The sequence below is a fragment of the Thunnus thynnus genome, chromosome 7 (genome assembly GCF_963924715.1).
Source record: "Thunnus thynnus chromosome 7, fThuThy2.1, whole genome shotgun sequence".
Classification (NCBI taxonomy): domain Eukaryota; kingdom Metazoa; phylum Chordata; class Actinopteri; order Scombriformes; family Scombridae; genus Thunnus; species Thunnus thynnus.
The window spans coordinates 24,462,973-24,483,911 of record NC_089523.1 but is presented as its reverse complement, the minus strand read 5'-3'; the positions used below and the strand labels follow the sequence as shown (position 1 = coordinate 24,483,911).

At 37.9% G+C, this 20,939-nt stretch overlaps 3 protein-coding genes across 3 annotated transcripts; 2 read left to right on the top strand and 1 right to left on the bottom strand.

Annotated features, from left to right (window-relative positions):
* Positions 1 to 1,500: 1,500 nt before the first annotated feature.
* LOC137186302 (diablo IAP-binding mitochondrial protein-like) lies at positions 1,501 to 5,576 on the bottom strand. The gene is made up of 6 exons (XM_067595124.1): positions 5,470 to 5,576; positions 4,017 to 4,149; positions 3,806 to 3,928; positions 2,716 to 2,826; positions 2,460 to 2,556; positions 1,501 to 2,083 (listed from the first exon to the last, which is right to left on the bottom strand). Exons 1-6 carry the CDS (start codon positions 5,511 to 5,513, stop codon positions 1,875 to 1,877), a joined length of 717 nt encoding a protein of 238 aa, XP_067451225.1. The 5' UTR covers positions 5,514 to 5,576; the 3' UTR covers positions 1,501 to 1,874.
* A 7,791-nt stretch (positions 5,577 to 13,367) lies between these two features.
* LOC137186889 (odorant receptor 131-2-like) lies at positions 13,368 to 14,359 on the top strand. Its single transcript, XM_067595919.1, has one exon. The coding sequence runs from the start codon at positions 13,421 to 13,423 to the stop codon at positions 14,357 to 14,359; it is 939 nt and encodes a 312-aa protein (XP_067452020.1). The 5' UTR covers positions 13,368 to 13,420.
* Positions 14,360 to 18,414: 4,055 nt separating this feature from the next.
* LOC137186761 (odorant receptor 131-2-like) lies at positions 18,415 to 19,616 on the top strand. Its single transcript, XM_067595812.1, has one exon. The coding sequence runs from the start codon at positions 18,420 to 18,422 to the stop codon at positions 19,356 to 19,358; it is 939 nt and encodes a 312-aa protein (XP_067451913.1). The 5' UTR covers positions 18,415 to 18,419; the 3' UTR covers positions 19,359 to 19,616.
* Positions 19,617 to 20,939: the final 1,323 nt, after the last annotated feature.

Here is a 20,939-nt window from a genome sequence, read left to right as displayed (position 1 = left end):
AGCCAGTCCTTGCACACCTCAAACCTCCCTCCCTCCCCCCTCCCATCGCCACACTCATGGTCTCATCTCCTGCCAAGGCTTGACCATCTAGAGCAAGGAGAGGTCACCTTGCTGCTGACACTACACTATTGTGTTTGCAGCTCCACATAGGTCTTCCCCATAATGAGCTCTGTCTGAAATGACCCTCTGCAGTGCACAGTGACCTTTGGAAGGCATACGTGAAGACAATTAAAGCAGCTTACCTGTCACCTCGCATATTTACACTACTAAAGGATACGATTCTACACTGTGTAGATTTGGAATAGACTTGTAGGTTAGGTGTGCGTGTTCAACTTTCTCAAATACTTTATCAGTGTACAATTTACTGTGAAGGAAAACACATAGGTGAGAGCAAACTGGCATAAATGGACTACATGTTAATGTAAGTTTACAATATAGTCTCATTAAGAGATCTCTAACAATGTAGGGTTTCAATTTAATCACAATCACCAAACAAAATAGTATGGATCAGATCTGTTGGAATAAAAAAAAAGAGATGGACAGTTTAGATATGAAAGTGCAAATGCAAGGAATCCAACTGAAGTGATACAAATTAAAAATGTGTTGCAATGTATTTATATCGCCATCTGCTGGAATAAAGCAAACAAAACCAGGCAAGTTATAACAGAATAACTAAGTGATTTCCTGTCTGTGTGAAGTCCTTTAAATAGAAAACTATCCAAATTTATAAAATATATTCTTGTTTTCCTCATATTTGTCTCATAAAAACATCATGATCCAACCAGTTTTCTTTTTAAACAAACAGCACACAGCTTTGTTTTCTGTTCTGTCATAGTGTGGAAAGAGGTGACGCTGTAGATGATGTGATGACAGGGGGAGTGAGAAACAGTCTAAAAGCTCTACAGAAGGCAGTCAGGGTACGGGTAATTTGCAGTGAAGGTAGAGTTGTTGAGTGAAAAAGAGAGATACAAACAACAAGTAAAACAACACCACCTGCAAAGATATTCTCAGAAGATGTGAGTGGGAATCATTGGGGAATTCGTTCAATAACACTAACAGTAACATGCAAAAATGAATGTGGTACCTCCAACTGAATGATCGAATTTCACAATTACAGAGTTATTTAGCCAACTGTGTGGTGTCTCCGGGTTTTACGCTATTTACGAAGCAGATTCTGGTCACTTCAGCAAACAGAGCGTTTTCCAAGATGACCACAGAGGACGTTCTGTTCACATAGTTGGCACAAACACCTCTCATGTACGATATCCGATCACACCAACAATTAAATCCAAACAAATCTGAGATATGCTGTTTTCAAACTCATCCTTTGGCAACCTTATGAAATGGAAACATTGTTTTGCATCTATTTTTAGCATCGGTTAAAAATGTTTTTCAGTCATTTACATCCACTTGATGTTACAAAAGACTAGCCTGAGCAAGCTACATTTCATTTTCTGGTGGTATTGTGCAAACAGACAACCAAAAATAAAGTTTTGTGCATTCGATCAATACCTTTCCTTTATTATAATCAACTTTGATAAAACATAAACACAATTGAGTCTGATGCTGGTCAAGTCAAAACACAATACACATACAACACAGTCTTCTATGCTGCAGAGAGTTGATTACCATTCATTTCAAAACATCAAAACCAAACAAAGTGCTGAAATAAAGAGATGTGTCTGCATTATTTGATGTGAACATATATATTTGAACAAAATCTAAGAATGAGACATGTAGTATGTTGCAGACATTGTAGCGTACTCATATGTCATGGTTGTTGTGGTAGTGGTTGGTGAAAGTCATATTACTTTGAAGGCATATAAACAATTTTTAGGCTCTCCCCTATCTTCTGATACCTCTGGGTATTTGTTTCAGTCCTCTCGGAGATATGCCTCGGGCACGTCTTCCTCATCATTATTACTCTCTAAGGAGGCAGCGTGTTGAGACATCCGTTCAACCTCCATCACTTTAGTCTCAGCTAACTTCTTATCTGCGTCTTGTGAGAGTTTCCGTGCTTCTTCCACCTGGGATTGGGCCACCTGAATGTTTGTCTGCACCGTGATGGACGCCTGCTCAGCTCCTGGGAACACACACGTACAAACACACATTTTTTTGTCAAACTGCTGAGAAAATTTAAGGGTTGACATAACACCACCTCAAGTTCAGACATTAGACGCAGGCACTCCTGTCTGTCATCTCCGTTTTGTTTTACACAAAGCCCTACCGAGTGACAGCAAATGATCCGTACACTGTCCAAAGTGTAATACTGACAGCAGCTGAATAGGAACAGGCGCAAGCAGTAGTGTATAAAGCTTTGAGGAGATTATACACAGCCACATGCTTTAATTCATCATAACAAGAGCCCTGAGAAAACCTGCCTCCACCCTTCAACCATGACATCCAGAACCATTCAATCACACAGCCGTATAACATGCAGACATTTTCTTTTTGCGCACCTGATGTGTACGCAGCCTCAGCTGCTGTTTCACACAACTTGACGGCATTGACCCAGGTTGACTCGAAACGCCTGCATTCATCTTGTCTGTCACTAACCTGTCAGGACAGAGAGAATAACATAAAACACAAACAGCTCTGCTGCAGGTCCGCTGTCATATTTATGGTGTGGCGATAAGTACATGAGCACAAAAATTGATTGCTAAGTTCAGGTTTGTTTCAAACAACCTTTCTCCAAACATGACAACACAAACTAACCTCCGCTCGCTGGCCAATGATCACTTGCCAGATGGAATCCTCCTCTGCTGCAGTCAGTTTTCCCAGGGAGGCTACATAGCGTCTTTGGAGAGCAACGAGTGTGTGCACAGCCTGTTAGGAAACAGAGGGAGAACATATGCAGTCATTCACATTTAAAATTATGAACTATAGAGGCAGAGCAGCATAGAGGGTGATTTTCTGGGGGACGGACAATTTTCAAAGCATAATATGAACTTAAGAGAAAAAAAAAAAGCTGAAAACTGTTCACTGAGGTCTGTAGATTATCGCTGATGATCCTGGAAAGAAATGTTTTTTATGCTCTGAGCACCACAAATAAAATGCCGTTCACATCTTTTGTATTGCAGTGGCAGCAGAAATCTAAGAAATGGAGATTTTAAAGTCATGCCCAATAAAACCAAAATTGTCTGCATGTCTATCACTTAAGTTAAGTGGGAACAAAATTACATGTTTTGTGTGATTTGGGCCTTTAAAGAGACATGACTGTGACAGATCTGTAACAGCTTTCACTGTGGTTTGCATACAGTGCCAACATTTCCATCAACTCGTCTCTACACTACATTCTGCAGCACCAGAACATGGACAGACTTTTGCTTTTGCTTGATAAACATCATCAGGAGCTAGGAAATTAAAGGAAACTGAAGTTGTTTACATGACTTTGAGAGGATTAGGTTCTGGTATGTGTTTAAGTTCTCTCTTGCAAACAGTTTATGCACCGTCAGCCTTGTGGATACAACTGTTGTTTCATAACACCTCTACCTGCTCCTGGTGAAGCCATGACAGCTCATTTACTTTTTCCAATAGATTTTAAAAAAAATCGAGCTGCCACAAGCACCACTGGCCCAGTTTTATAATATTTAATCTAATAACATTCAAGACATCCTCCATTACTTCTTGCTGTGTACAGCTCAGTGTCATCACGTCACATTGTGTAAATTTTAGCAGATTGTGTGGAGGATTAATGGATGAGATTGTTTACTATACATGCAGTACTTGGCAAATAAACTTCTTGAATCTGCATATGGTGATCCTAGTATCTAGGGAAAATGTTTAACACAAGATGAAAACTTACCTTTGAATACTCTGTGATGGCATCTATGAGTGCTAAGGTGGTCTGAGAGAGAAAAGTGCTCGAACTGCCTGTAACCAGAGAGGCTGCTCGTCTGATAAGAGAATCATGAGAAAGATTATCCACCTGCCAAAGAAACAGAATGTATGAATAAACAGTTTCACAATACACATTAGTTATACAGAACGCTTCGGTTATTTATTATATGCATTACCTGTGTGAAAGGGACAGCACAGAGCCCACCGCCCACGGTTAGAGATGCTATACTGGTGTACAGAATATTTGTCCATTTTCCCAGTTTGTGGACTGCAGGTTTCCTGCTGCTGAACAGGACACGAGAAGAACTCCTGTAGACAATAAACAGGGTACAACTTTATTTACAGGTCCCTTAATTTTACACTAATTTCCTGGAAATTTTCTGAGTAATTTGCAGGTATTTAACAATACATTTTTAGGACATTTATAGAAAGGGTGGTGCAATTTGGTACAAATTATAAGAAAAAAACAGGGAAAAAAGTATTAAGTTGGTTTAGTGTTTAAGTACAAACTCATTATATTTGGGTTCATATGTAGTTGTTAATTTGCATAAATTCTTAATAAATTAGATTCACATAGATTAGCATATTAGACTTTCTTAAAAACTCTGTAAGAAACATGCTAATATGCTAATATAACGAGAGTCTAATTTATTAAGAACTTTTGCAAATTAACAACTACGAATGAAATATAATGAGTTGGCACTTACAAACAAGGACATTTTACAGTAAGTGTGGTGCAATTTGGTACAAATTATGAGAAAAAAACAGAAAAGTGTTAAGTTGATTTAGTTGTTAAGTGCCCATTAATTTTGGGTTCATGAGTAGTAAAATCTTAATAAATTAGACTCAATATATTAGCATATTAAGATGTTTCTTACAGAGTTTTAAAGGAAGACTCTAATATGCTAAAATGTTGTTTGACATAAAACTACACACAGAAAACTAAAGTAATTTCTGTCTGTTAAAGAATTGTTACGAGTCTAATTTATTAAGAATTTATACAAATTAACAACTACGTATGAACCCAAATATGAGTTTGTACTTACCAAATAAACCAACTTAACACTGTTGTTTGTTTGTTTTTTATAATTTGTACCAAATTGCACCAAACTCTCTGTAAAACGTCCTAAAAGTAATTGTTAAATACCTGTAAATTAGTCAGAAAACTTTCAGGAAATTAATATGAAATTAAGGGACCTTTAAAGTTAAGCGTTACCTATAAAAACGTGTTTATAATTAGTTTTTGACAAGACTACGACATGTTAAATCCAGAGATTTTATATTACAGCTCTGAACTGCTGTCTGTGCTCGCTAACTAACAACGGAGGTTAGCTTCAAAATATATTCAACTGTGCCGTAATTTACTTTTCGTCTTGCATATCTGTGTGATGCTCTACAATCCAGAAAACGTGTACATATTGATCATTTTAGACAATAAAAAGGTAGGTTTAAGGTGAGCACTGACAACTTCCGGTTATCGTTGCTAGTACTGATATCGAACAAAACATCCTCATTCATCAATGTTAAAGTCGACTGTGACATTTCATTCTTACGACACAGTTAGCGTAGTATACCATGCTTAAAAGAAATTACAAACTTTACTAATATAACGTTATCTTACTGTAGTACCTTAGGAAATTGAGGCAACCCGCCCACCTACGGAGCGCTGCCATGTCGGTCCGCACAATAAAATGTTCCTCTCACTGGTCAAAGGTTCCTTTGCTTCTTTTTCTTCTCTGGGTTTTAACGGCAGCTTGCATCCTTGGTGTTGCATTACCGCCATCTTCTGGACTTAGTTAACTCCTACAGTGTCCGGTTTGTCAGATTTTTCCTATCAATCCTGTTTGATAAGAAAGCAGCTGACCAGGCACTTCCTGCCCCTGTTAGCCCTGATCTTTTCAGTCCCTCCATCATGTCCTTCTTAGTAATTTGGTAATTTTTCTATATCCTCCCCTATTTCTCTTAATATCTACTCTATTTTGTATTGCATGTAGTTGTCTTCCTCTTATCTCCTGATCACAGTGCTGCTGCCACTCTTTATTGATTTTTTTTCCATGCAAAACCCTTTCCCTCTGCTTTTGAAAGTTTAACTGGAGTGTCTATGTTTTGTTTTATTTTTTTAACAGCTTGTTTGGCTAGTTTGTCCACTCTCACATTACCCACAATGCCTATGTTCACAGGAACCCAAATGAGTGTGACCACGGTGCCTTGTTTTATTACTCGTGAGTGTATTTCCAGTAGGGGTGCATTCCAATACCCATACTACCATACTATTTAGTATTCCAGAAAAAGATTTAGTATGTCCCTATATATAGTATGTCATATGCAGTATGCCAAAAGTACTAGGATGTCCTACTACATCCAGTTGCATTTTGCAGTATGCAAGCCAGCATGTTTTTCTGGTTATTCTGGTCCACAATCCTCTGCACGGCGGAAGATACGTCACATCGACTGAGCCGCCGAGAGAGAATAGACCAATGACAGTGCATTGACGATGACAGATGAAGTAGTATGTCCCAATTATATGTGTACAGCATGCATACTGCATTCAACAGTATGTACTAAAAGTAAAAAGTAGAAGTATACAATTCGGAACGCAGTAGTTTTCCTTTGCTGCTGCACCTGCTTCATCTTCTTCTTCATCCTTGAGGTTAATTGGTGGTTGGCAAACAACAAATTGGTGCATTACTGCCACCAATTAGTATGCAGTTTGGATCAGAATTTCTAGTATTTGCAATATCTCAATCAAATTAGTTAGTCTAAGATACTGAAATAGGATTCAATAACACTAATTTCTTGAGTTCTTATGTAGAATTTCTATTAGATTAAAGTGTACTTTTATCTCTAAGGTTTTGAATCAAGTGCCAGTGTAGCTGGTGTAGTGTAGCTGCTCTACTGTTTCTTCTTGCCCACAATATTCACATCTGCCTGTATTATGTTTACCTATTTTGAATAGTGTACTGTCTAGTCCACTGTGTCCAAATCCAAGTCTTGATATTATTGTTTCCTCTCTCCTGTTCCTTCCTGCACACCTCATTTCTCCCACTTTCCTTTGAACTCTGTAAAACCATCATCCTTTCCTCTCTTCCTCCAATGACTTTTGCCACCTTTCCTTCAATCTCTGCTTAATAATGCTCTCGATTTCTGTCTTGCTGAAGCTAACTGCCAAATGAATGTGATTATTTTTTGTGGCCTCCTTTGCAACCTTATCTGCCATTTCATTTCCTCTGATACCAATATGTACTGGTACCCGTAAAAATATTACTGTAAGACCCATCATTGGAATTCTGTATAATGTTTGTTGTACTTCTATCAAAATGTCTGGTCTGCTGTCTGAATGGCTGTACTGTAAACTGGCTAGTGATGAGCTTGAGTCTGAAAAAATGATTGCTCTTAGTGGTCTTGTATATCCTCTATCATACTGCACCTTCTAAATGTCATGTCGATTAAAGCTGGAGTACTTATGAAGGAGAAAGACTTGGATTTTCTGGTAAACACCTTATTCATTGATAAATAATAAAAGGTTAAGACCCATATCAGTGAATGGAAGAATGGACTCAAACTATTTGCAAAATCTCTTCAGTTCATGACGGAGAGAAACACCCCAAAACCTTTTTCTTTATTAGATTTGTTTATGCTGCTTGAATAGGACCCTCACTCTCAATTTTTTGTTTTATTTTTGTCTTTGGTGCTGTTTCAACACTGATGTACGTTTTGTATTGTTGAAATATGCCATAAAGGTTTGTATTTGAATCTCGGAGAGTTTTTTTTTTAAAAAAAGTAATTTTGTTATAAACCTAAACTGCAGTCTGTTCAACATCACCTGTCATGTCGAGGGTTTTTTTGTAGGGACCTGGCAACATTTCAGTGTGCAAAATGCACTTAGGCCTGTGCATTTGACGATTTCTACAGAGGGAAACACAGATATTATGTCCAGATGCAGAATCTGCTTTCTCTCTCTCATTTTCCCTGTGTAGTTGTGTGTTTCAGGGCATCATACCTCAAAGAGAAATGAGGGCAGTTTAATGCTTTTTTCATTTTACATTCCAATCATTGAAGGATAAAGCAATTACAATCTCCCTGTGAACACAAATTGAATGAATGAATTAAAATGAGAGTGAATTAAAGGTGAGTTGTAATGATGGCAGAGGATTGAAAGGGACTACTGATGACAGAGGAGGCAAATGTGAGTTGTGTGTGGTGCTAGTAACATAATATTTTTCTCAGTCATACTACGAGATCACAAGACATAAGGAAGCACTGTGTCAGCTGTGGAAACCTTCAGGTTTCTGGGATCTACAATCTCCCAGGACCTGAAGTGAGAGTCCAACATCAACACTATCATTAAAAAGGCCCAGCAGAGGGTGTACTGCGCCAGCTCAGGAAGTTCAACCTTCCTCAGGAGCTGCTGATCCAGTTTTGAGTCTGTTGAGTCATTGAGCCTGTTTTCTGCACATCCATCACTGTCTGGTTTGGGTTGGCCGCCAAACAAGACAGGAGTCAGACCTCTAGATTCAGGAAACAGGCAGGGAAAATCACTGCAGACCCCTCACACCCTGGACATAACCTGTTCCAACTTCCCCCCTCTGGTAGGCGCCACAGAGCCCTGTACACCAAAACTACCAGACACGGGAACAGTTTCTTCCCACACACCATCACTCTGATGAGCAGTTACCTCAGTCACTAAAACATCTGCTGTACCTCCAAGCTATATGTGTTAATTTCAGTTTAAAATACAAAATGTGCAATAACATGTGCATATAATCCACTACTGTTAATTATATATTTGAGGAGGCTGTATATATACTGTGCATAACCACCTACTGTATATATATAAAGTAACATCATTTTTTATCCATACAATATTTATTTCAGCACTCCTTGATTCTTCACACCTTTGCACTATTTGTGTCCAATAGAGAGAGAACAGTTTCACCTGTATATAGACACTCTATGTTGTTGTCCACTTGTTGTTTCTACATGTTTCAATTTTTCAATTCAATTTCTTTATCTATATAGCGCCAAATTACAACAAAAGTCATCTCAGGGTACTTTTCACATAGAGCAGGTCCAGATCGTACTCTGTAATTTAAAGAGACCTAACATTTCCCCCATGAGCAAGTACTTGGCGACAACGGCAAGGAAAAGCTCCCCTTTAACGGGAAGAAACCTCACGCAGAACCGGGCTCTAGGTGGGCGGCCATCTGCCTTGACCGGTTGGGTTGAGAGAGGAAGAAAGAGAGAGAGAGGGGGGGAAGGACAGAGAAGCAGAATAACAGCAATAATGACAATAACAATAGTAATAATAGAGATATGACTAGCAATAGCAAATAGCAGCAATAGCCGGAGAAAACACCAACAGGACCACGCCAGTATCCCCACACTACTCCTGCAGTGAAGGCTCACAGCCTGGAACCCTGGGTTTCCTGCGAGATGAGAAAGCACAAAAAACTCCAGGGAAGAAGCCAAATTAATAACATGCATTAATGGTACATGAATGCAAACAGATGGAGAGGAGGAGGAGGAGAGAGGAGCTCAGTGCATCATGGGAAGTCCCCTGGCAGTCTAGGCCTATAGCAGCATAACTAAGGGCTGATCCAAGGCAAGCCTGGTCAGCCCTAATTATAAGCTTTATCAAAAAACCTAAGCCTGATAGCTGAAGGTTCTGCCTCCCATTCTACTTTTGGAGAAACTAGGAACCACGAGTAAGCCTTCATTCTGGCAGCGCAGTGTTCTATTGGGGTAATACGGTACTATGAGCTCTTTAAGATTTGATGGTGCCTGACCATTAAGGGCTTTGTAGATGAGGAGAAGGATTTTAAATTCTATTCTGGATTTTACAGGGAGCCAATGCAGCAAAACTAAAATGGGATTAATATGACCTCTTTTTCTAGTTTTTGTTGGTACACATTCAGCTGCATTCTGGACCAGCTGGAGACTCTGTGTTTGTGTTTGTGTACACATACTTGGCCAATAAAGCTGATTCTGAGATTCAGCTAAAGGAGGTGTTTCAAAATTATTATATATAACTCAGTGGGGTGTATCATATTTATCTAAAACAGTATTTTATTCAAAATATCTGTTTACGCAACATGAGACATTGTAGTCTGGCCTTTAATGATTAGCACTTCTCTACAGCGCCAGGAAACATTGAAAGTTATATTTGAGTGCAGGGTTCAACAATATATTTTATAAGAGCTCTGTAAAGTCATAAAAGTGCTGGCGATGATACAGATTTTTTTTCTAGTTGACTGCAAAAAACTATGTAGCCAAGTATTAAATATTAAATATAAGATAACAGCATAAAATAATGAAAATAACACAAATATGTACACCTTACAACTATTAAATAAAGGTAAAATTACTGACAAAATTATATTCTATATTTAAAGATTTTGCTGTTAGACATAGTGACCATTTAAAGCACAACTAATTTGTTTAATGTAACATGCAAGAGGCATATGTTACATAAGCAATCATTGAAAAAAGTAACATTCATGTGATAGTCTGTCCAAATAATAATTGATTTGCATGCACATTTGTTCCAAAGTTCTGTGTTGTGTTTTGTGTCAAGAGTAATAACAAATAAGTGTAACTATGTGTCCTTCTTTTTTTTTCAGCACTGACTCAATTGGGGAAGTGAGTCCTTGCATCTATTGTATACTCCAGTGTCCAGTGTGTAAACGCAGCACGGTAGTATAGCACCATAAGCTACACTACTGGCATGAATCAACAAAGGGCAGTGTGGTAGTTGAAAGGTCTGCAAGGTCATAGGCTCAATATGAAACAGCCTGGTTACTGACTAAATTCTTCATTATTCTGCATTATAATAAAGTTATTTTTGCCACACGTCAAATAAAGATGTGTTATAACTACACTACTAAAACTGATTTTATTTAACTATAGTTTCTTATATATCAGAAACTGGAACATATTTTAATATAAATTCTGACAATATTAAATTCAAACATTTCTGTATCAGTAGTTCTTTTATTCAAGATTGTTTTGTAAACTTTTAGGAGGTGTATTCATTAAGCGCAGACATCAACAGAGCAGTCTTTAAATAATTAATGATGCCATTAACCATCACTTGTAATTAGTTTCACTGGAGTTCATTATTGCACACAAGAATACACATAGCTGGCTAATTATCATCATCGTTACATTCAAGAAAACATGATCACATGAAGAAAAACAAGCCTTTGGACAAACAATAATCCCTCATGATATTCGAAAGTTAACTATCAGAAGTTGATGACTGTGCAGGCCACATACTGAACACAGCTGTGCATTTACATTACAAATATACTATATTTTTTTGATGTGTGTGTGATTAAGCACATTATAAATACTTATTGTAAAGTAGTATAGACCTTCCTGATTTGTTCGTTTATTACATTTCCATTCAATTCACACAATTTTGCATCAAAGATCAGAGGAGGAAAAAAATGAAATTTGAACATTAAAAACAGGCATCACATACAATACAAATCACTTACATTAAATAGTAACACAAATACAGACATGCATATATACTGTATACTATATATGTATGTATGTACATGTTAAAAACTCCAATTCTCATAAAATACAAATAGCTGCTACACCACACGAGTATCATATGTGCAGCTTAATAGGATTTAGGGCATTATGAGCTACAGGATTCTTTACTGTCTCCAAACTGCCTACATTTACATGTGAAAGTCCTTATCGCTGCATAACAAATGGGTATATGTGGACGGTGTTCAAACATTCATTCATTTCAATAAGGCCGCAACAAAGCTCAGAGAGGGTCTTCAGCAAAAGATGCAGTGATGTCTGGCAAAAAAGTTGAACATGGCTCAATTTTGCCACAGTACAATGCAACATCATCCAACAACACTGGTAGAGCTGCAACTAGAAATTATTTTCATTATCAGTTAATCGATTAGTCTTTTGGTCCATAAAATCTCAGAAAATGGTGAAAAATGTCAATCAATGTTTCCCAAAGCATGAGATGACGTCCTCAAATGTCTTCTTTTGTCCCAACCAACAGTCCACAACACAAATATATTTAGTTTACTGTCATAAACACATTACTTCTCACATCACATTTGAGAAACTGGAATCAGAGAATGTAGACATATTTTCTTTAAAAATGACTCAAAACAATTAATTGGTTATTATCTATATGTGCTTAAAGTCACATCATAGTGTGCAGAAAAGAATTAATTGAACACAATGCACAATTGTACAATTAATGCACCTGAGGCTTAAAATAAATTCTTACTTAGTATCTTATCTGATTATCTGAGACATTGTATACTGCAGGTGTGTTTATATAAGTCATAATGGGTATCTGCAAATTGCATTACATTTTAGCACAATAATAATAGTCAAACTAAAAGAAAAAATAATAAAAAACAGGGGCTTGCTGTGTTTTATTTACTGTTTTATTGAACGGTAGCTGAGAACTGATTAAAGGAGCCCAACTACTGATATAACTCAAAACTTTTTTCCATCATTCAGTGTGTCTAATTGAAGGTAGCCACCAGTATGAGAAACATTTTTAGTGAGAGGTGATGACGACATCGAGGTGAAAAGCTAAAGGTGTTGTTATTCTCCTCGGTTTCTCTCAGATGGCTGAATCAGCATTAACTTCTGTCTTGGGAACTGTGTGCCATGATGCCACGTTAGTGCTGGGAAGGTTTGGCAAACTGAAGTAACTGATGTCCTTTGACTGTATGTGAGATACTATAGATGTATATTGTGTTTCCTCTGGTGAAAGTAAACTTCAGCTGCAGCTGTGATGCTTTAAAAAATGTTGATCTTATTATAGCAAGTGTTTCAGTTTCAGAATATGTTGACAGACACAGTTTAGATAATGACACATAATTTCTTGATTTCAGCTCTGTCTTCAGATCCAAATGAATTGTGTCAGAGTCTAAGGTCTGTATCCTGTATTTAGTTACAATACTGTTGATATATGGTATAAACAAAAATGATGGACTTATTGTCTCATAAAGAATAGTTGCAGTGTAGAACAGTGTTCTGTGAGCTTGGTGAAACTGAGAATGAGGTTAAAGAATAGTTACAGTTGCAACCTTATGTGAAGTATAATTTAAACAAAAGACAAAGATCCTTATGTGCACAGTTACATTCAGGACTATTACCATTTGCCCTAGAGACCAGCACGTTTAATTCCACTCCAGAGGAGGACAGACTTTGTTGTATGAGCTCAGTGAAACTGAGAATGAGGTTCATTTTTTGTTTTACTGTCCTGTCTACGAGGAGGTAAAGGATGTAGTTTTAAGTAAAATGTCCTCCATTTATGTTTCTTTGGGCTGGATGATTATGAAAAACCTGAGTTGTGCTTCATGAAGGAACCTTTTTTGTAGCAGATTTTATTTGCCAAGCTTGTAAGAGACAGCAGAATATTTTGTTGAAGACTGAGCTGTATAATAATCTATAAATTTGTAATGAAATTAAATGTCTGACAACAGCAACTATTATTTAGGTGTCTTGTAAACCCACAAGGGTTGGGCACTTTGTGTGCATGACACGAAAATAAAAGAAAATCAATCAATCAATATTGAAATATATGGCTGATAATAACTCACTGGTTGGTGGTCAACCCTTATTGCGAAAGCTCAATTATCGGGTCATTTTAGTTCAGGTTTTGGTGACATTGTTCCTTTATATCAACTTTCTGCTGATCACAACCTTTTTTATGAAGCATTTCTTCTACACAACCATGCGCTACATCTTATTTGCTAATACATTACTGTCTGATTGTCTGATTTTAATTTTGACAAATACCTTGCTGATCATGAGCTATTTTCCTTTTACTATACAGACGTGGTTGTGTCTTATTATATACATTGTTTTGTCTCTGTACACTTTCGTCACACCAGTTACTCTGACAACAATGACCCTGGAGCGATTTGTGGCCATTTGCATGCCCCTGCGGCATGCAGAGCTGTGTTCCACACGCAGAGCCCTGCACTGCATCCTCATCATTCACAGCCTCAGCTCCATACCCTGCATTGTTTTTCTCTCCATCTTCTTTGCATCTGCTACCCACAGCTTCTACAGCCAGGACAGAATATGCTCTGTGGAGGCATTCACAATTCACAGGTGGCAGGGTCATCTTAGGTCAGCTATAAGTCAGTTTTACTTCTCTATCATGTTTATAACCATTGTGATCTCCTATATTAAAATAATGAAAGTGGCGAAAGCTGCATCAGGAGAGAATAAAAAGTCAACATGGAAAGGGCTCAGGACAGTTATTCTTCATGCTTTCCAGCTGCTCCTCTGTCTCATCCAGTTATGGTGCCCTGTTATAGAAGCTGCTATACTTCAGATTGATTTCATGTTGTACATTGATGTCAGATACTTTAACTACATTACTTTTATTCTTGTTCCAAGATGTCTGAGTCCTCTCATTTATGGCCTCAGAGATGACAAGTTTTTTCTTGCACTGAAATATTATGCTCTCTGTGGCTTGTACAAGAAAAAATCTTTAGATTTTTCCTCTTGATAAATTAAAATCACCATTCTGTTTATGTCATATACAGTTTATTGCATTGCATCATGAACGTATCTTATTCATTCAGTTTCTCAGTATGTGTTAACACTTTGGTCTGTTTCTTGTTATGAGTATAACAACTGTGATTACATTGCTCTGATGGACACACTGTTCAACCATTAATGCCATATTGAATATTTTTTTGCATTTATTTAGATTGTATTGACACCATGTAGTCCACAACTGGTTAATCCACCATGCAGTTGAAGGCCTCCTTTTGCACATTTCTGGAATGAGATAGTTTCAAAATGTCTTAGGTGATGTCTGTGACCTCAATGTCAAAAGTTTTGTAATTCTGCTGTGGCCTGTTTTCCTTACTGTAGACTACTTGTGTGGTTTGTTTGTCATTTGTGTTATGGTTCAATAAAAAGCTAATCACAAAAGAAGTCTAATGATTTGAACAATTTAAGCCATCACTTACATTAAACATCCGGTTACATATTTCCTGAAATAAGCAGCTTTGTTTTGATATTAAAATAATCTGTGCTTTGCATTCCTAAACACCAAAGCACACTGCTGGATTAATAATAATAATAAACTATATCAGGACATTCCCTTTGTCACTATCTATAGGATGGTGAAGTCACAAAACACTTAAGTAGTAACTGTTATGTGAGCCACTGAAGCACTGCTAGCCTGTTAGCAGGGAACAACAAACAAAGAGAGAGTATACCTTTTATTTACTTTGAAGAAGACAGAGGTCATATGACAAAAACAAGATGAAGAATTAACACATTTGTACATCAACTGTACAAAGATCAACCATCTCTTCTAATCATACAGTAAATTAAAAGACAGTGTTTAAATTCAATTAATTCAATTTTCAGTTTTTGTTGACATTATCAGAAAGGTGATAATTAAGCAATATTACATGAGATGGTGTGTTTTACTGTCATTACTAGCATGACAGTGATGAAGTCAGGAAGCATCACCCTGAGGGGGTGTACAAAATATGTATAGGCTTGGTAAAAGTAGAATTTATGGCAGAGCTTACATTAGATTGCACAGGTGTTCCTAATAAAGTGCTTGGTGAGTGCATGTTTCGCTGTGAAAGCCAGTCTTGGTAGGTACAGTTAGGGATTCAGAAAGCAGACGTGAAACCCAGCAAAACCATCCGAGGTGAGCGACACTCCATCCACAGCTGTCTTCTCTAGTGTCTCACAAGCTCTCTACTCTGGTCCTCTGGAAAGTTTGTAATAAAAGAAAATGTTTTGTTATGTTTAAAACAGATGTCTTAAATAAATATGATAAACGTTCATATGATGGCACAGGACAAATGTTCATATGATGGCCCAGGACCAAATTTGGACCAATGGCCCTGGACAAAAACTGCTAGCTACATAGGTAATTGTTTAATTAAGCCAAATTCCACATCCATGGGCCAGTTAAGTATATTTATGGTAATTATTTTCATTCTCTCATTCAACCCACAACCCAACTCGATTCGATTCAATATTGATACGGTTAGGTGTATTTCAGTTACAACACCAATTTTGCTTGGACATTAAAGAGATTCTCAGAGAACTAATGTGTAAATTGTACAAGGGACCCTCTTAAATGCATTATTAAAAGTCATTAATGTTTAAATTAAGAATTTACCTCAAAGCAGTTACATTGACGTACTTTTTATGTGTTAGCTTGGTTAGCTGTCAGCTCTGTTAGCCATTAGCTCTGTTAGCTGTTTGAAATATTATCTGTGAAATATGACATACTGAAGTTGCAGGGGTGCATCTCTGGGGGTATGGAGACAGTTATGTAACAAGGCCCGGGACGTTTTACCCTTAAAGGACCTAAAAACTTTTTTCTCATTCAGTTTCTTTCTATAATCAATGAGGTCCTACATCTGCTAAAGTTTGAACAGTTTTGTTTATTTTTGAGATTTCTGTATTTGTGGGTTCGTTTGTGCTTTTCTCACTGGTTTGACATGGGTGGGGCTCTGATAGAAAAACATGATGTCATGTATGTTGGTGCACCAATCAGCAATGTTAAGCAACATTTCAATCAGAATTTGATGACAGTTGAGGGGTTGTTATCTTATGTTGCTAGGCAACTGTCAATCAAGTCTGATCAAACCATGCCCATACAGTCCTGATGAAACAGATTTCTTCAGCATTTCCCTTTTAATAAATAATAATTAAGTATATTTTCTTCTTTCTTAACTTTAACAGAGGGGAGAGGGAAGTCACTGTGGGGGTGACACTGGCAGCTAACATCAGCTGGAGCTCACGGCTGGACCTGGCTCCGGTTCCCCCACCAGAGGAGGACGTTCTGGAATTGGACTATGGAGAAGGTGAAGATGACGCCTCGGATATCCTCATATCAGAGGATGACAAGGAGGATGGCATTTTCATCACTCCACCGCCTCTCTGGATGGAGATGAGAGCAGCACACCAGCTTCTCCTCTCCCCAGCTCGGACATGCTCGATGTGTGTAGTGTGTAGATGCGCTGCAGACCGACTGGCCATCCCCTGGCCTGCTGTTGTAACGGAGACCACCAGATCCCACTACGAGGGGAAGAAGTTGTCCTTGGCTAAGAGTACGACAAAGCAGGGCCAGGGTATGCCTCCGATGGAACCACTTGTTGCGGCCCATCTTCACCCGCAGCTGTCAACAATGTCCTCGAGGAGCCATACACAGCCGTCTAAGTCTGACCAGTTTCAGTCAGCCTTGACTGAGAAGGCTCACAAAGTGGCAGCGCTTTCGGCCAGAACGCTTAATGTCCTCTCCATGTTCAAGGCATACCATGCCGAGATATGCAAGGATTTTGTGCAGACACGGGACCCAGTTATGTGGGAGGAGATATTGGTTATCACTGACTTATGTCTCCGTATCCAAATCTGTACAGTCCAGGCCACGGGAAGAGCATTGGGAACCATAGTCCTACAGGAACAAGCATGGTGGCTCAACCTCACCAACCTGTTGGACAGAGAGACAATATCCTGGACATGCCCATTGTCCTGGAGGGTATCTTTGGCTCTGCGCTAGCTTCTATGCAGCGGCGGTGCAGGGGAGAGAGACTGAGATAGTGTAACTGACCTGCACGCTGGTATTTAACATTTGTATGAAACAAATATTCCTAAAAAACCCGCTATATGTGCTTTTCCAAATAACGTATTTTGTATTTGGGCACACCCCTAGTTTATATAAGTCATATTGGGTATCTGCAAATTTGCATTACACCACTAAATAATCTTTACAGTATGGCACAATAATAATAGCCTGAGTCAAACTAAAAGAAAAAATAATAAAAAACACGGGTTTGCTGTGTTTTATTCATTGTTTTGTTGAATGGTATCTGAGAACTGATTAAAGGAGCCCAACTACTGCTATAACTCAAAACTTTTTTCCATCATTCAGTGTGTCTAATTGAAGGTAGCCACCAGTATAAGAAGCACTGGTAATGAGTGGTGATGACGACATTGAGGTGAAAAGCTAAAGGTGTTGTTATTCTCCTCTCGCACATAAGATTTCTCTCAGATGGCTGATTCATTAACATCCGTCTTTGGAACGGTGTGCCACGATGCCCCATTAGTGCTGGGAAGGTTTGGTAAACTGACGTATCTTATGTGTTGATATATGGTATAAACAAAAATTATGGACTTATTGTCTCATAAAGAATAGTTACAGTGTAGAACATTGTTGTATGAGCTTGGTGAAACTGAGAATGAGGTTCATTTTTTGTTTTACTGTCTTGTCTACGAGGAGGTAAGGGATGTACTTTTTAGTAAAATGTCCTCCATTTATGTTGATTTCTTTGGGCTGGATGATTATGAAAAACTTGAGTTGTGCTTCAGGAAGAGAATCTTTTTTGTAGCAGATTTTATTTGCCAAGCTTGTAAGAGAAGGCAGAATATTTCCGAGCTGTGTAATAATCTGTAGTTTTGTAATGAAATGAAGTGTCTGACTACAGCAACTGTGGACACTCTTTTGGTGTCTTGTATACCAACAAGGGTTAGGCACTGTGTGCATGACACCGAAATAAAAGCAAACTAATCAAACAATAGTGAAATATATGGCTGACAATAACTCACTGGTTGGTGGTCAAGCCTTAATGCGAAAGCTCAATGACCGGGTCATTTTAGTTCAGGTTTTGGTGACATTGTTCCTTTGTATCAACTTTCTGCTGATCACAACCTTTTTTATGAAGCATTTCTTCTACACAACCATGCGCTACATCTTATTTGCTAATACATTACTGTCTGATTGTCTGATTTTAATTTTGACAAATACCTTGCTGATCATGAGCTATTTTCGTTTTACCACACAGACATGGTTATGTCTCATCGTGTTTATTGTGTCATCTCTGTACAATTTTGTCACACCAGTTACTCTGACAACAATGACCCTGGAGCGCTTTGTGGCCATTTGCATGCCCCTGCGGCATGCAGAGCTGTGTTCCACACGCAGCGCTCTGCAGTGCATCCTCATCATTCACGGCCTCAGCTCTATACCCTGTATTGTTTTTCTCTCCATCTTCTTTGCATCTGCTACCCACAGCTTCTACACCCAGAACAGAATATGCTCTGTGGAGTTGTTCACAATTCACAGGTGGCAGGGTCATCTTAGGTCAGCTATAAGTCAGCTTTACTTCCTGATCATGTTTATAACCATTGTGATCTCTTATATTAAAATAATCAAAGTGGCCAAAGCTGCATCAGGAGAGAATAAAAAGTCAACATGGAAAGGGCTCAGGACAGTGGCTCTTCATGCTTTCCAGCTGCTCCTCTGTCTCATCCAGCTGTGGTGCCCTTTCATAGAAGCTGCTGTACTTCAGATTGATTTAATGTTGTACACTGATGTCAGATACTTTAACTACATTACTTTTTATCTTGCTTCAAGATGTCTGAGTCCTCTCATTTATGGCCTCAGAGATGACAAGTTTTTTCTTGCACTGAAATATTATGCTCTCTGTGGCTTGTACAAGAACAAATCTTTAGCTTTTTTCACTTGATAAATTAAAATCACCATTCTGTAACAGAAAATACTGTATATGTAGTATGCAGTTTATTGCATTGGATAATGAATTCATCTTATTCATTCAATTTCTCAGTATGTGTTCACATAAAAGTTACATAAAAGACAGCTACATAAAATATCATCCAAATGCTAAAAAACAATTAAAAATACATTTAAAATCTGATGATGACATGCCGTTAGAGCTAAATTATGTGAACAAATCAATCTAAGTAAGGCAGGTGTATAAAGATACATACTACAAATACAGATAAAGAGATACTAGACAGAAGACTGTTCCAAACCAGAGGTGCCGGCACAGCAAAAGCTCGACCCTGGAAGGGTGCCTGGCCATGTTAAGTCTTTTAAGTGACGATTAGGATTTTAAAAATGTATCCTAGAATAAATGAATTACCATTGGAAAGTAATAACTCTCTCTGTCCATCAGACACGGGGCCCCGTGTTCAGTCTTCACAACCAGCTGCTGACACATTGTTCAGCCTTATGTACATTTTCTGTTCTGTTTTACTGACAAATCTAATAATACACCCCACACACTTCTGTTTTATTGTAATGCTGCTTAAGGGATAATTATATGATTTTTCAAGTCTGTCCTAAAACAATAGTGAGGTGCCAACATGTACATTGAAACTGGGTTTTCTTGCTGTTATTGTTCCTCCTTTTCATACAGCCCTCCTTCTCTGCAAAAATGTAAGAAACAGTTTTTTTTTTAAGCTAATATGAGGCTTCAGCTGTCCAAATCAGTCAAATCAAGTCAATAGAATAATAACTGATAACTGATGTGAAAAATTTAAGCCACAGCTTTTTGTTGTTGTACTGTTGTGTAACTTTTTACTTGCCTGGATTTTTCAGAAGCCTTTGCTGTATACCACATTCTCTTTCTTCTTTGCCTGTACCAATAAAAGTGAAGCTGCTTGTTGAATCCATTTTTCATTCATTCATTCATTCATTTTTCATTTTCGACTCTCTTGGAGTGTTTGGTATAATACAGTGGCCAAATTTTCCTAAACTTGGACAACAGAAATGAAATGGTCCTACATGTGCTGTGTTTTAAACTAATCCAAATGCATCCACTGTGGTATAATATCATGGTATATTTACATTAGCGACTCTCTGCTCTGAACAGTTTGACCAGAGAATTATTTAAAAAATAAAATTAAGGTTATTTTTTGGGCTTTCCTCATTAGAGACAGAGTTATGTGACAAAGTCTGGGGACGTTGCATTACATTGCATCTTATCCGACTGATTTTTACCCTTAAAGGCCCTAAAACCTTTTTTTTTTTCTCATTCAGCTTCTTTCTATAGTCAATGAGCACTTTTATAATACACAAGCACTCAATTTTCTGCTAAAGTTTGAACAGTTTTCTTTTATTTCCAAGATTTCTGTATTTGTGGGTTTGTTTGTGCTTTTCTCACTGGTTTGACGTGGGCGAGGCTTTAATAGAAAAACGTGATGTCATGTATTTTGGTGCACCAATCAGTAATGTTAAGCAACATTTCAATCAGAATTTGATGACACTTGAGGGGTTTTCTAATGTTGCTAGGAAACTGTCAATC